This window comes from Eutrigla gurnardus, assembly GCF_963514095.1.
Source record: "Eutrigla gurnardus genome assembly, chromosome: 23".
Lineage (NCBI taxonomy): Eukaryota > Metazoa > Chordata > Actinopteri > Perciformes > Triglidae > Eutrigla > Eutrigla gurnardus.
In genome coordinates this window covers 4,952,894-4,969,315 of record NC_139934.1, presented here as the reverse complement: position 1 = coordinate 4,969,315, position 16,422 = coordinate 4,952,894, and the positions used below count along the sequence as shown (strand labels likewise).

The 16,422-nt window shown below is 43.2% G+C and overlaps 2 protein-coding genes and 2 pseudogenes across 4 annotated transcripts; all 4 read left to right on the top strand.

Moving 5' to 3' along the window:
• Window positions 1-285: 285 nt before the first annotated feature.
• LOC311009090 (GTPase IMAP family member 7-like) lies at window positions 286-1,537 on the top strand (annotated as a pseudogene). Its single transcript has one exon. The product of its transcript is annotated as a GTPase IMAP family member 7-like (transcript).
• A 1,382-nt stretch (window positions 1,538-2,919) lies between these two features.
• On the top strand, window positions 2,920-4,052 carry LOC311009205 (myeloid-associated differentiation marker homolog pseudogene; annotated as a pseudogene). The gene has a single exon. The product of its transcript is annotated as a myeloid-associated differentiation marker homolog pseudogene (transcript).
• A 4,026-nt stretch (window positions 4,053-8,078) lies between these two features.
• Window positions 8,079-10,758, top strand: LOC311009089 (GTPase IMAP family member 7-like; the record flags this gene model as incomplete). The annotated part of the gene is made up of 1 exon (XM_084003061.1): window positions 8,079-10,758. The coding sequence occupies exon 1, from the start codon at window positions 9,613-9,615 to the stop codon at window positions 10,756-10,758; it is 1,146 nt and encodes a 381-aa protein (XP_083859187.1). The 5' UTR covers window positions 8,079-9,612.
• Window positions 10,759-13,836: 3,078 nt separating this feature from the next.
• On the top strand, window positions 13,837-16,123 carry LOC311008946 (GTPase IMAP family member 7-like). Its single transcript, XM_084002907.1, has one exon. It carries the CDS (start codon window positions 14,611-14,613, stop codon window positions 15,724-15,726), a length of 1,116 nt encoding a protein of 371 aa, XP_083859033.1. The 5' UTR covers window positions 13,837-14,610; the 3' UTR covers window positions 15,727-16,123.
• Window positions 16,124-16,422: the final 299 nt, after the last annotated feature.

Genomic DNA, 16,422 nt, shown 5'->3' with positions numbered 1-16,422 from the left:
ACATTCAGTTGGGCCGTAAATGTCCGCCACGACAACTGTCTCTACTTTGCTGCAGTTACGTTGCTCCGCTTTCTAAGGATGAGCTCGTTTTCTACATAAACACTCAGTAATATCTAATAACGCTCTCCCATGGTGAATCGTAGTATCGGAGCTCCATTGATGATGGCTTTGTAGAGTCGGCAGGAACGCACGCAATTCAAGATTGTCATACTCAGAGTTGATTGACTCAAATGACAGATGTACAGGATAACCGATGGACAATATTCTCTTTCAGCGACGAGCACGATGAGAATTGTCATCTTGGGAAAAACTGGAACGGGGAAAAGCAGCTTGGCTAACACCATATTCGGAGAGGAAGTGTTCAAGATCGACCACACGATCAACTCTGAGACGAGTAGCTGTCAATCAAAAACCAGATCCGTCAACGGAAGAAGCATTACTTTGATCGACACTCCAGGTTTCTTTGACACGAGCAGACCTGAGGAGGAGCTGAAGCCCGAGATAGTGAGGTGTATCACAGAGTGCGCTCCTGGGCCCCATGCTTTTCTCATTCTGTTCAAAGTGGAGAAATTCACAGAGCATGAGCAGGCTGTCATCACGGCAATAAAGAGTTACTTCTCGGAGGAAGTTTTTAAATATGCAACGGTTCTCTTCACTCATGGTGACGATCTCCAGAAGGACAGACCATTGAGGATTTTGTCTGTGAGAACAAGTCAATGAATGATCTGGTGAAGAAGTGTGGAGGCCGGTGCCACGTCATCGATAATAAATACTGGAAGAACGAGCAACAGGACGAATACAGGAGCAACCGGTTCCAGGTGGATCAGCTACTCAAGACCATAGAGAAGACATGGCTGGAAAACAACGGAAGGTTCTACACCAATAAGATACTACAAGCAGTGGAGAAACAAATACAACAAGAGCAGGAGCACATTAGAGCAACATCACCAAACATGTCAGAAGAAGAGATCAGAGGGCAGGCTAAAGTCAGCGTGTTTGAGAAGCTTTGGATCAAACTGGCAGGTTTTGGAACAGGTGCGTTGCTAGGAGCTCTTTTTGGTACAGGACTGATAATCGAAGAAATAGGACGAATGGGACCAATAGGAGCAATGGTACATATGGTAGGGCTGGCGCCAGTTGTGATCGGAGTGGGCACAGCGGGAGCCGTAATAGGAGGTGTTGTAGGGTACAATGCAGCCGAGGGGGCAAAAACGCCAGGTGAAGCAGCAAAGAGGGCAAGAGAGGCTGTCAAGGATGTAGTAGAGTCCGCCAATGATGAAATCAAGGTGTTCTGCAAAAGAGCCAAAGGTTACACCAGAGTAAAAACAAATGATGAGACCTAATCACAGGTGTTTTTTTAATTTCCTCTCATCACTTATACATTTAGGTGGATTTAACTGGTTTTATATTTAATCGGCAAAGCAAACAGAATGTAAGCCTTTCATAGTAGAAGTATAGGCTAGGATTATCAGAACAAGAAGAAAACATTATGGGGTGTAATGTGTACTGCAGATATAAATGTTAAACCTGACTCTTTGGGAATGAGTGTCTTTATGCATGTACAACATTGTAGGTTTGTCGTTTTGTTGGAGAAATATGAACAATAAATAAAATGAAACCTATGAAAACACTCTGTTTGAGCAAGCTTTTACTTGGTGTGATACCCCCCCCCCCCCCCCCCCCCACACACACACACACAGTACATGAAAGTGAAACTAAAATAAAAGCAGTCTGAGCAGCACACCAGGAAAAAAGAGACTAACTGGACTGAGGACTGGTAGATCCAAACAGGGTTATTTTACTTTTCATTGATTTCTCTTTGAACAACTTTAAGAGTAGGTTAAAAGTAACGTTATAAGTCGGGCGTGTCGAAGACAAAGAGGAACAAGCTGTGAATACAATGAACACATTCTCATACACTCTGCAGACTTATCCGACGGACCGACGCTCCACAGTTACTTACTGTTGGCGACATGGACGGTAATTTAATCTTTTATTTCTGTCAGGACTGAACACTGAGCACATTCAGTATTTCAATCGTAGCTGTTTGGTTTTAAATCTTTAAATCTTTTACAGTGTGTAAGCTTTAGGGCTAATCAACAGGGTGTCTCATTCTTTTAATTTCCTCTCAGTTATACGTTTTGGTGGATTTAACAGGTTTTTCATCTCATCAGCAAAACAAACGTAATGTAAATCTGCTGTGTCCCAACCCGACTCTTTCTGTCTGTACAACATCGTTTTGTTAGACAGGCCTTCTGGTTGTTGGAGGAATATGAGCAATAAATAAAGTAAAATATATGAAAACATGCTGTTTGAGGAAACAAAGCTTTTACTTGGTATGATAAAAAATCATTTGATCCTCAGAAGTGTCATCTTTTACAGTTTGCAGGCTTTACACTAAGATGACTATTCTTTTTCCCTCCCTTTAAAAAAAATAGATACAGCAGACTTGCAGCTATCTTATAACAACACTTTCTCTATTCATTTTTTTCTACCAATTAGGATTTTTATTGTAATTGAGTCTCAAATGACAGATGTACAGGATAACCGATGGACAATATTCTCTTTCAGCGATGAGCACAATGAGAATTGTCATCTTGGGAAAAACTGGAACGGGGAAAAGCAGCCTTTCTAACACAATATTTGGAGAGGAAGTGTTCAAGATTGACCACACGAGCAACTCTGGGACGAGTCACTGTCAATCAAAAACCAAATCCGTCAACAGAAGGAGCATCACTTTGATCGACACTCCTGGTTTCTTTGACACGAGCAGACCTGAGGAGGAGCTGAAGCCCGAGATAGTGAGGTGTATCACAGAGTGCGCTCCTGGGCCCCATGCTTTTCTCATTGTGTTAAAAGTGGAGAAATTCACAGAGCTGGAGCAGGCTGTCGTCACGGCAATAAAGAGCTACTTCTCGGAGGAAGTTTTCAAATATGCAACGGTTCTCTTCACACGAACTGCGAGGGGGCATGGCCGACTGGTGCATCTTCTGCTGGGCGTTCAGCTTCGCCTGCACCCTGCTGGTCCTGCTGGTGGAGCTGTTCGGCCTCCAGGCCCGAATCCCGGTGTCCTGGACCAACTTCCCCATCACCATCGCCTACTACGCCTCCCTCCTCTGCCTCTCCGCCTCCATCATCTTCCCCACTGTTCTTCCTCAGGAACCAGCGCTACTCCAGCGAGGCACGCGACTGCCGCATCGCCTCCACCGTCTTCTCCTGCCTGGCGACGGTGGCCTACATGGCGGAGGTCAGCCTGACTAAAGCAAGGCCGGGGGAGGTGGCGGGTTACATGGCTACAACTCCCGGCCTGCTGAAGGTGTGCCAGACCTTCGTGGCCTGCATTATCTTCATCCTGGTCAGCAACCCCGTGTCGTACGACCGCCACGCGGCGCTCAAGTGGTGCATGGCCGTGTACTGCATCTGCTTCATCCTCTCCATGGCCGTGGTGCTGCTGTGTGTGGGCGAGTGCACCGGCCGCCTCCCCGTCCCTTTCTCCAAGTTCCTGTCGGCCTACGGGCTCCTGGCGGTCATCATGTACCTGACGGCCACCATCATCTGGCCCGTGTTCCAGTTCGACAAGCGGAGCCAGCAGGGAAGGGCCGCGCCGCCGGAGCTGATCGCGGTGGCGGTGCTCACGGCCCTCAACTTCCTGCTTTACCTCGCCGACCTGGCCTACACCGCCAGACTGGTGTTCGTCAGTGCCTGAGAGGGCGAGGGGAGGAGGAAAGTGGCTTTGCAGAAAAGTTTAGAATACGGGACTCTTCCCTTTTGATGTCCAGTCGTGAATGCGAGTTGATACGACAAAGGAGTGAACGCGTTTTACCTCGAACGTGGAACGTGAACCGTGTAAAAGTGTTTTTTTTACATAATGATATGACAAAAAGCAACAACAATGTGTTAATGCTGTTAAAATCCAAGTCAACACACTGGGACAGCAGGAGAGGGAGAAGAATGTATTTACTGCCTCACATTGTTTAATATCTGTCTTATTATCTCTTGTTAATAAGGGGTTGTCCAGATAAAGTAATAAAGGTTTCAGTTCAACCAATACATATTTGAATTTAAAGTGTGTGATTTCCGTCTCTGCTTTACCTTCTTTCACAAGCTTGGCCATGATCTGCTATCCAGCAGAAGAACGATGCATCATTTATATTTAGACTCACCGAGGGCCGTATGAAATCCCTTGAATTTTTTCCCAAATTCTGTTTTCCAGTTAAATATTTCTAAATTCTATGTTTTACAATCCTAAAGAGTTTTTTTGGGCGGGGCATCAAGTGGTGTCAAAGCATATGCTTGATAAACCAAATTCAATAAATCAAGAAGAAAATATGAGAAATGTATTGAAGAAACATTCTATTTGAAGTTTCACTTCCAGTTGTGAATCAGTGTTCATACGTTTTTTTTTGTTGTATTACCTTTCTGCCTTCCTGCGGGGACAAACACTGTTAATGTTATAACTCCACGCCCCCACTAGGGGTCTTGCCTCCCCAGTTTGAAAACCATTGGACTGGGAGAAAGTAGGGGAATTCGACTTGATGTAGCCGCCTGCAGCGCGCTACCTAACGTGATGTATTGTGGGTTGAAAGCGATGCATGATGGCTAGAATTGTGTCCGACTTAGCAGCCGACTGCAAAGACGTCACAGTGTCGCGACCATATCACGTGACCCAAAACATCGCGGGAACAAGTTTTTAAGAGCCGCTTCTTGCAGCGCTTGGAAGCGCGGTCTACGACGGCTGCAACTGGCTTGTCCACACCTACAGTGGAATGGTTCTCATTGGTTAAAAGTTCAATGACGTGTGTTCAGGTCCGTACTCGGCGGCCACCTTGTGGTGAAATGATACTTTTTATTTTGGTTGCATTGATCTCATGGCTTGATCTTAAAGGAGTCATAACCTGGTTTTATACGTATCCAGCCCCCCTTGGATCGCTTTGGATCAATTCGTAAAACTTATTAGAAAAAAAAAAAAAATTTTTAATCAAACATTGAGCTTGTTCTGACCCTTTTTCGTACCGCGATTTTATCACGCGAGATTACGCGCGAGGTTTTGACTGGTCCGGATGTGCATTGTATAATATGTAATGAGGCGCGCGTTGATTCGCCGCAGGAAGGACAGAGCCGGGGGGGCTTGCCTGCATGCAGACTCCAAAACAATGGCGGCGCTTCGGCGATTTCAGGTAGCGGACGGGGGGGGGTTGGGTGGTGAAAGAGGGGTGGGCTTATGCAAGTAGCCGCCACGGTGACGTCACCGAAGGCGCAGAATCAAAATCTCGTGCTTTAGGAATGCACACCCTTGTGTGCTATTCCTGTTCGGAAAAAGAGCAGAAGCGAAAAAACGGCGCCACTTTCAAACTCCAGCCTTTCAGGCAAGTTTCAACTGAGGTCAAACACAGATATGCATGTTTTAACAAGAGAAATTGCGATTTCCTGGTGATGACTCCTTTAAGTTCCGTGCATTCTGTTGTGAGTCGGCCTATTATATGTGAGGTCTGGTTAATACACACATAGAATGATAATACAGATATACTGGAAAAAAAGAATGCCTTCCACATGTTGCCTTGTGTGTGTGTGTATGTGTGTGTATATGTATATGTATGTATACCACGAGTCTTAAAAATAGCAACGTATCAGTTTCAATACCGTCATTAAATAAATGCAATGCACTTATATAGGAGAGAGAGAGAGCGAGAGAGAGAGAGAGGGGAAAGATGGCGAGTCGCGCACCAAGTGACTTGGTCTCAAAGAAGAACACGACTTCTGCAGTTTGGCAGTATTTCGGGTTCTGACCTAATGAGAAGTAGAGCTTAGCCCGACCCGACCCGAGCGCGTTCTGTCCGAACCTGGACCGACCCGACACATTAACTGTAATTAAGAGCCCGAGCCCGATTTCAACCCGACAATTATTTTTCATGCATGAGGCTGTTGTATGTGCATATCCATGGGAAGTGGGGGACTACTCAGTCACAAAAATATACAAATAATTTTATAGGCAAGGCAAGGCAACTTTATTTGTATAGCACATTTCATACACAAGGCAGACTCAAAGTGCTTCACATCATAAAACAAAGTGAGAAGAAAATAGAAGAATTAAAAGAAAATAAAGGCAAAATTAAAATGCATTACATAAAGACAAGGAGAATAAAAACATATTTGTAATAATTAAAAACGGTGCAGACATTAAAAGATTTAGCAGAAAGCTATGGTGAACATTAAAGTTTTCAGTCTAGTTTTAAAAGTGGTCAGAGTTGGGGCAAGTCTTACATCTTCAGGAAGTTTATTCCAGCCATTTGTTGCATAGTGACTAAATGATGCTCTCCCATGATTGTTGTTTACTCTGGGAATCACTAACAGATTGGTCTCAGAAGATCTTAGTGGTCTAGAAGGCTTATGTAGTGGGAGCATATCAGTGATATACTTCGGTCCTAGACCATGTAGTGATTTATATGTGAGCAGGAGGATTTTGAAATCAATCCTCTGACATACAGGGAGCCAATGTAAGGATTTAAGAATTGGTGTAATGTGCTCACATTTTTTGGTCTTTGTAAGAACTCTAGCAGCAGCGTTCTGAACAAGCTGTAGCTGCCTGACAGTTTTTTTCGGAAGACCTGCAAGGAGACCATAACAGTAGTCTAGCCTACTAGTAATAAAGGCATGTACAAGTTTTTCTAAGTCTTGAGCTGACATGAGCCCTCTAATTCTTGCTACATTTTTGAGGTGATAGTAGGCTGATTTTTAGGCTACGTTAGTGCAGCGATTAGGATATGACTGGACAAAGCCGACACGTATGTTATCGCCTTCTCCCACTTGAAATGATCCCGTACCTCGGACTTTCCTGATGACTTGCTCAACGTTAATTGTCCTGTTTTCATCCTTTATGTCTCAAAGTTCCATGTTGCACTTTAGCGTAACTCCTTTATTCTTTGATTTAGCTGCACAGAGCGGAACCGTTATGAATGATGCGTGCGCACTGTGTGTAGCGACTTTGTGTAACTTTGTACACATTTCTTACGTAGACCTACTCTGCTAAACATATAACCAATAATATTTAATGTTTATGCCTAGCCTTCTCCTCAGATTAGGGGAGAAGGCTAGGCATAATGCAATGATATAAAAAAAAAAAAAAAAAGAACGAACACAAACGCTTGTTTAAAGGCCCGGCCCGACCCAGCCCGAGGGTAGTGGTGGGAAATTTCGGGTTCGGTTTCGGGGCCGGGTTCGGGTCGGGCTCGGGCAGAGAAGCTAAACTCCAATGAGTTTGGTGACGTCGTCTGAGCCTTACGTGATCATTTTTAATTAGTCACTCGTTGACGTGATAAGTCAAGTCAAGTCAAGCCAAGACAGTCCTGAACAAGCCTAGTGATTTAAACCGTAGGTTAGGATGGGTGTGTCGAAGAAAAAGAGTAAAAGGCTGTGAATACAAGAAACACGTTGTCATACCCTCTGCAGACTTATCCGACGGACCGACGCTCCACAGTTACTTACTGTTGGCAACATGGACGGTAATTTAATCTTTTATTTATTTCTGTCAGGACTGAACACTGAGCACATTCAGTATTTCAATGGTAGCTGTTTGGTTTTAAATCTTTAAATCTTTTACAGTGTGTAAGCTTTAGGGCTAATCAACAGGGTGTCTCATTCTTTTAATTTCCTCTCAGTTATACGTTTTGGTGGATTTAACAGGTTTTTCATCTCATCAGCAAAACAAACAGAATGTAAATCTGCCGTGTCCCAACCCGACTCTTTCTGCCTGTACAACATCGTTTTGTTAGACAGGCCTTCTGGTTGTTGGAGAAATAAGAACAATTAATAAAGTAAAATATATGAAAACATGCTGTTTGAGGAAACAAAGCTTTTACTTGGTATGATAAAAACCCCACCCCAACCACACACACACACACACACACACACACACACACACACACACACACACACACACACACACACACACACACACACAGTACATGAAAGTGAAACTAAAATAATAGCAGTCTGAGCTGGGGCCCGTTCCAGAAAGCAGGTTTTCCTGAAACTCTGAGTTTGTTAACCCTGAGAAGAGGGATACTCTGAACTTTTCCGTTCCAGAAAGAGAGGTAACTCAACCTTTAGGTCAGTTACCAAAGTGACTTTGTGAACCTAACCTGCTCGCTGGCAGGTTTGCTTCAACAAACCCTGAGTTTCTCCTACATGTCTCCGCCTCTTTCCGGAATCTGAACCAACTCTGAAAAAAAATGTGCCGTCCTTTCCTCGTCACCCTAATCGACACGGAAATAAAAGTGATTCTAACAGCTTTACGTCGGGAGAGGATTTTGATTACTTAGAAGGAAATTACTGTTTTTCCTACAAATCACATATCTAAACAATATTCTCCAACATTTTCAACATTTCATATCGCGGACATAATCCAGATTCTTTGCAGAGCTTCTAAGATTTTTTTGCGAACGGGAGTTTTCTGAAAAAGGACATTTCTTTGTTGAAATAGCCACTTATATTTACTGTTTAATATGTGAAATATGATTAAAATCATATGCCTTAGTCTACGTATTTGTGCAATATTCTTATGCTTAATTTTCAGCTGAAGCCAGTTTCTTTTTGTGCCTGTGGGATTACACCAATATGAAAATTATTATTTGTTCATTCCACTACTACGTGTCGAACCCCTGTCGCCTGCACCGTAGGCAGCGTTGCCAACCTTTACACCACAGTGTCACTCTGCATGGCTGAAAATAAAGACTTATCACCTTTAGATCAATCGACTGTTTCATTCAGTTATACACATTCAGTTGGGCCGTAAATGTCCGCCCCGACAACTGTCTCTACTTTGATGCAGTTACGTTGCTCCGCTTTCTAAGGATGAGCTCGTTTTCTACATAAACACTCAGTAATATCTAATCACGCTCTCCCATGGTGAATCGTAGTATCGGAGCTCCATTGATGATGGCTTTGTAGAGTCGGCAGGAACGCACGCAACTCACGATTGTCATACTCAGAGTTGATTGAACGAACTCAGAACTGCTTTTCTAGAACCAAAAACTCAGAGTTGCCCATCTTAGAGTTGGTTGACTCAGAGTTCAGGGTAAGGTACAGAGTTTGTTGAACCTGCTTTTGAACGGGCCCCAGCACAGCAGGAGAAAAGACACACTGGACGGAGGACTGGTAGATCCAAACATTTTTTTTTTTTACTCTTTTTTTCCTAATCTTTCTGCCTGAGTGCGGGGACAAACACTTACAACCTTATAACTCCGGGCCCCTCCTATATCTAGTGAGAAAACTGTGAGCTTCTTCAGCTGCTTTAAACTAACGGTAACATTACTACAAATAAAGTTGTTGTTTTATTAACATAAACCACTCCAGCTGTGACACAGAATTGTACTTTATTTCGAACGCCTCTAGATAGCAGTACAGAGCAGCGTTGGGTGGAGGAGACGTTTGATCCTCAGAAGGGTCATCTTTTACAGTTTGCAGGCTTTACACTTAGATGACTATTCTTTTTCCCTCCCTTAAAAAAAAAATTAGATACAGCAAACATGCAGCTATTTTATTACACTTTCTCTATTCATTTTTTCTACCAATTAGGATTTTTATAATGTATTGTAATTGAGTCTCAAATGACAGATGTACAGGATAACCGATGGACAATATTCTCTTTCAGCGACGAGCACGATGAGAATTGTCATCTTGGGAAAAACTGGAACGGGGAAAAGCAGCCTTTCTAACACAATATTTGGAGAGGAAGTATTCAAGATCGACCACACGAGCAACTCTGAGACGAGTCACTGTCAATCAAAAACCAGATCCGTCAACGGAAGAAGCATCACTTTGATCGACACTCCTGGTTTCTTTGACACGAGCAGACCTGAGGAGGAGCTGAAGCCCGAGATAGTGAGGTGTATCACAGAGTGCGCTCCTGGGCCCCATGCTTTTCTCATTGTGATCAAAGTGGAGAAATTCACAGAGCATGAGCAGGCTGTCGTCACGGCAATAAAGAGCTGTTTCTCGGAGGAAGTTTTCAAATATGCAACGGTTCTCTTCACTCATGGTGACCAGCTCCCAGAAGGACAGACCATTGAGGATTTTGTCCACAAGAACAAGTCAATGAATGATCTGGTGAAGAAGTGTGGAGGCCGGTGCCACGTCATCGATAATAAATACTGGAAGAACGGACAACAGGACGAATACAGGAGCAACCGGTTCCAGGTGGATCAGCTACTCAAGACCATAGAGAAGACATGGCTGGCAAACTACGGAAGGTTCTACACCAATGAGAACCTACAAGCAGTGGAGCAACAAATACAACAAGAGCAGGAGCGCATTAGAGAGACATCACCAAACATGTCAGAAGAAGAGATCAGAAGGCAGGCTAAAGTCAGTGTGTATGATAAGCTTTGGATCAAACTGGCAGGTGTTGGAACAGGTGCGTTGCTAGGAGCTCTTTGTGGTACAGTAGTGATAGTCGCAGCAATAGGAGGAATCGTAGCAATAGGAGGATTTGGAGCAATAGCAGCGATGGTAAAGATGGCAGCGCTGAAGCCAGTTCTGATTGGAATGGGCAAATTGACAGCAGCGGTTGTAGGCAAGGGAGCCGTGATAGGAGGTGTTGCAGGATGCAATGCAGCCGAGGGGGCAAAAACGCCAGGTGAAGCAGCAAAGAGGGCAAAAGAGGTTGTCAAGGATGGAGTAAAGTCCACCTATGATGAAATTGAGGTGATCTCCAAAAGAGCCAAAGGTTATTCCAGAGTAAAAACAAATGATGAGACCTAATCACAGGTGTTTTTTTAATTTCCTCTCATCACTTATACATTTAGGTGGATTTAACTGGTTTTATATATAATCGGCAAAGCAAACAGAATGTAAGCCTTTCATAGTAGAAGTATAGGCTATGATTATCAGAACAAAAAGAAAACATTATGGGGTTTAATGTGTACTGCAGATATAAATGTTTAACCCGACTCTTTGGGAATGAGTGTCTTTATGCATGTATAACATTGTAGGTTTGTCGTTTTATTGGAGAAATATGAACAATAAATAAAATGAAACCTATTAAAACACTCTGTTTGAGCAAACCCCCCCCCCTACACACACACACACACAGAACATGACAGTGAAACTAAAATATAAGCAGTCTGAGCAGGAGGACTGGTAGATCCAAACAGGGTTATTTTACTTTTCATTGATTTCTCTTTGAACAACTTTAAGAGCAAGTTAAAAGTAACGTTATAACTCAGGTGTGTCGAAGAAAAAGAGGAACAAGCTGTGAATACAAGAAACACATTCTCATACACTCTGCAGACTTATCCGACGGACCGACGCTCCACAGTTACTTACTGTTGGCAACATGGACGGTAATTTAATCTTTTATTTATTTCTGTCAGGACTGAACACTGAGCACATTCAGTATTTCAATGGTAGCTGTTTGGTTTTAAATCTTTAAATCTTTTACAGTGTGTAAGCTTTAGGGCTAATCAACAGGGTGTCTCATTCTTTTAATTTCCTCTCAGTTATACATTTTGGTGGATTTAACAGGTTTTTCATCTCATCAGCAAAACAAACAGAATGTAAATCTGCTGTGTCCCAACCCGACTCTTTCTGCCTGTACAACATCGTTTTGTTAGACAGGCTTTCTAGTTGTTGGAGGAATATGAGCAATAAATAAAGTAAAATATATGAAAACATGCTGTTTGAGCAAATAAAGATTTTACATGGTATGATAAAACCCCTCCCCCACCACACACACACACACACACACACACACACACACACACACACACACACACACACACACACACACAGAGTACATGAAAGTGAAACTAAAACAAAAGCAGTCTGAGCAGGGGCCCGTTCCAGAAAGCATGTTTTCCTGAAACTCTGAGTTTGTCAACCCTGAGAAGAGGGATAGTCCGAGTTTTCCCTTCCAGAAAGAGAGGTAACTCAAACTTTAGGTCAGTTACCATAGTAACTGACTCTGTGAACCTAACCTGCTCGCTGGCAGGTTTGCTTCAACAAACCCTGAGTTTCTCCTACATGTCTCCGCCTTTTTCCGGAATCTGAACCAACTCTGAAAAAAAATGTGCCATCCTTTCCTCGTCAACCTAATCGATATGGAAATAATAGCAGCTTTACGTCGGGAGAGGATTTTGATTACTTAGAAGGAAATTACCGTTTTTCCTACAAATCACATATCTAAACAATATTCTCCAACATTTTCAACATTTCATATCGCGGACATAATCCAGATTCTTTGCAGAGCTCCTAAGATTTTTTTTGCGAACGGGAGTTTTCTGAAAAAGGACATTTTTTTGTTGAAATAGCCACTTATATTTACTGTTTAATATGTGAAATATGATTAAAATCATATGCCTTAGTCTACGTATTTGTGCAATATTTTTATGCTTAATTTTCAGCTGAAGCCAGTTTCTTTTTGTGCCTGTGGGGATTACACCTATATGAAAATTATTATTTGTTCATTCCACTACTACGTGTCGAACCCCTGTCGCCTGCACCGTAGGCAGCGTTGCCAACCTTTACACCACAGTGTCACTCTGCATGGCTGAAAATAAAGACTTATCACCTTTAGATCAATCGACTGTTTCATTCAGTTATACACATTCAGTCGGGCCGTAAATGTCCATCCCGACAACTGTCTCTACTTTGATGCAGTTACGTTGCTCCGCTTTCTAAGGATGAGCTCGTTTTCTACATAAACACTCAGTAATATCTAATAACGCTCTCCCATGGTGAATCGTAGTATCGGAGCTCCATTGATGATGGCTTTGTAGAGTCGGCAGGAACGCACGCAACTCACGATTGTCATACTCAGAGTTGATTGAACTAACTCAGAACTAGGTTTGCAAAATTCCCGGAACTTTCAAAAGTGGAAACTTTCCATGGGAGTTTATGGGAATTAATGGGAATTTATGGGAATAAACAGGAATAAACTGGGAATTTTTAAAATTGATGGTTGGCTCTTCAAAGGGGACTTAAATATAGCTGTGGAAAGTTATTTTGTAGCATAATCTTGACTAAAACAAACAAATGCCATTCAAATACACTTGAATTTCCATGCCATTCCTCAACCACATGCACAGAACACACTGCTTAGTGCATGGCTATTGAGACCACACCCCCTACTGGCACTGTGCATGCCTCCATCACATGTACAGAAGATCACTAGAAGACTGGACCACACTTTTGAGTCTGAAGCACAAAGACTATTGAAGGCACACATTTGAACTTCTGGACTAAACAAAGTGAAGTTTTGATGCTATTATGGGGAAATGTATTTATTAAAACTCTAGTCTACGATTTGAAAGGTTTGAAAAAAGCACCACCCCCCCCCCCCCCCACACACACACATACACACACACCCCTCCCCTCTGTGCTCCTCCGAGCTCGTATTGTTCTCCCCTCCCTCTTATTTTATAAGCCTCCCACCTCCCTCTTATTTTTTACGAAAATAGTTCAACGAAATGTGTTTCTGAAAACATTTTAGGCGAGAAATAAGCTATGCAGTTGCTGAATCTGTCTTTATTGTAGATTGACAACAGTCAGTTTAAAAGATTTTTGAGAGCCTGCAGTGTTCTGTTCTGTTCTACTTTCAAATAAATCTGTTGAAAACATTTTGTATAGATGCTTTCTCATGACTTCTATGTGGGGGGTTTAGCTCACGAGGTAGAGCGTTCGGCTGGCAACCGCAAGATTGCCGGTTTGATCCCTGGCTCCTCCTAGCTGAGTGCCTGGTGTCCCTGAGCAAGACACCTCACCCTAATTGCTCCTGACGAGCTGGCTGCGAACATGTTTTTGTTTTACTCTTTTTTTCTAATCTTTCTGCCTGAGTGCGAGGACAAACATTTACAACCTTATAACTCGGGCCCCTCCTATATCTAGTGAGAAAACTGTGAGGTTTGTCAGCTGCTATAAACTAACATAACTGTCACGACACATCAAAGTGGTTGGAACAGTTCTTAGGCTTTATTTAGAAAACTTAAACAGCACACAAGTCCAACGTCGAGATAATGCAACTGAGGTAGTCATAAAACGTCTTAACTGAGGAATCCGTAGGACATGGGCCGGGGAAATCCAGAGAGTGCAGAGCACGAGTTCTTAGTGTCATTTGCTGACGAGACCAGACGCGGAATGGCGGGGAAGTGAGGTGAAGTAGGGCTGGAGTCCAGTGAAACACAGGTGTAGGGGATTCAGTAATCAGGGGAGAGTGAACGGGAGATATGAGCTGTGGGAGACTGATTGCAGAGTGTGGCTGAGGAGGAGTGAGTGGGCGTGGCTTCTGGGGAACCTGGCCTGGCTGTGACGATAACATTACTACAAATAAAGTTGTTGTTTAATTAACATAAACCACCCCAGCTGTGGCACAGAATTCCACTTTATTTCAACCGCCTCTAGATGGCAGCACAGAGCAGCGTTGGGTGGAGGAGACGCTTTGCTCTGAGAAGGGTCATCTTTTACAGTTTGCAGGCTTTACACTGAGATGACTTCCTTTTCCCTCCCTTTAAACAAATAAAAAGATACAGCAAACATGCAGCTATTTTTCATAACACTTTTTGGATTCATTGTTTCTAGCAATTAGGATTTTTAATGTAATTGAGTCTCAAAAGAAAGATGTACAGGATAACCGATGGACAATATTCTCTTTCAGCGACGAGCACGATGAGAATTGTCATCTTGGGAAAAACTGGAATGGGGAAAAGCAGCGTGGCTAAAACCATATTCGGAGAGGAAGTGTTCAAGATTGACCACACGAGCAACTCTGGGACGAGTCGCTGTCAATCAAAAACCAAATCCGTCAACAGAAGGAGCATCACTTTAATTGACACTCCTGGTTTCTTTGACACAAGCAGACCGGAGGAGGAGCTGAAGCCCGAGATAGTGAGGTGTATCACAGAGTGCGCTCCTGGGCCCCATGCTTTTCTCATTGTATTCAAAGTGGAGAGATTCACAGAGCTGGAGCAGGCTGTCGTCACGGCAATAAAGAGCTACTTCTCGGAGGAAGTTTTTAAATATGCAACGGTTCTCTTCACTCATGGTGACGATCTCCCAGAAGGACAGACCATTGAGGATTTTGTCCACAAGAACAAGTCAATGAATGATCTGGTGAAGAAGTGTGGAGGCCGGTGCCACGTCATCGATAATAAATACTGGAAGAACGGACAACAGGACGAATACAGGAGCAATCGGTTCCAGGTGGATCAGCTACTCAAGACTATAGACAAGACATGGCTGGCAAACAAAGGAAGGTTCTACACCAATGAGAACCTACAAGCAGTGGAGAAACAAATACAACAAGAGCAGGAGCGCATTAGAGAGACATCACCAAACATGTCAGAAGAAGAGACCAGAGGGCAGGCTAAAGTCAGTGTGTTTGAGAAGCTTCGGATCAAACTGGCAGGTGTTGGAACAGGTGCGTTGCTAGGAGCTCTTTGTGGTACAGTAGTGATAGTCGCAGCAATAGGAGGAATTGGAGCAATAGCAGTAATGGTAAAGTTGGCAGGGCTGAAGCCAGTTCTGATTGGAATGGGCACAGTGACAGCAGCGGTTGCAGGCACGGGAGCCAGGATAGGAGGTGTTGCAGGATACAATGCAGCCGAGGGGGCAAAAACGCCAGGTGAAGCAGCAAAGAGGGCAAAAGAGGCTGTCAAGGATGGAGTACTGTCCACCTATGATGAAATCAAGGTGTTCTGCAAAAGCGCACCAGAGCCAAGGTTTAAACCAGAGTAAAAACAAATGAGACGAAAAAGTCGATATGGCTATTGCCTGTATTTGCCCATCGCTCAAGGTTTCCTGTTTTATGTTATTAAAAATTAAGTGTAGATGGATCAAATTAAGGTATTTAGCGGTAATCAACAGGGTGTCTTATTATTTCCTCTCATCACGAATATATAAGGTGGATTTAACTGGTTTTATATATAATCAGCAAAGCAATCATAATGTAAGCCTTTCATAGTGGAAGTAAAGGCTATGATTATCAGAACAAAAAGAAAACATTATGGGGTTAAAATGTGTACTGCAGATATAAATGTTAAACCGAACTCTTTGGGAATGAGTGTCTTCATGCATGTAAAACATTGTTGGTTTGTTGTTTGTTGAAATATGAACAATAAAAAAGTGAAACCTATGAAAACACTGTTTGAGCAAACTTTTACTTGGTATGATAAATCCCCTCTCCCACACACACACACACACACACACACACACACACACACACACACACACACACACACACACACACACACACACACACACACACACACACACTGTCAACATGGTGCAAGGCTAACAACCTGGGGCCCTTGCACTCGGTTCCAGAACAGCAGTTCTGAATTAGTTCAATCCACTGAGGATGTAAACTCTGAGTTACGCGCATGCCTGCGGACTCTACAAAGCCATGATCAATGGAGCTCCGATACTACGATT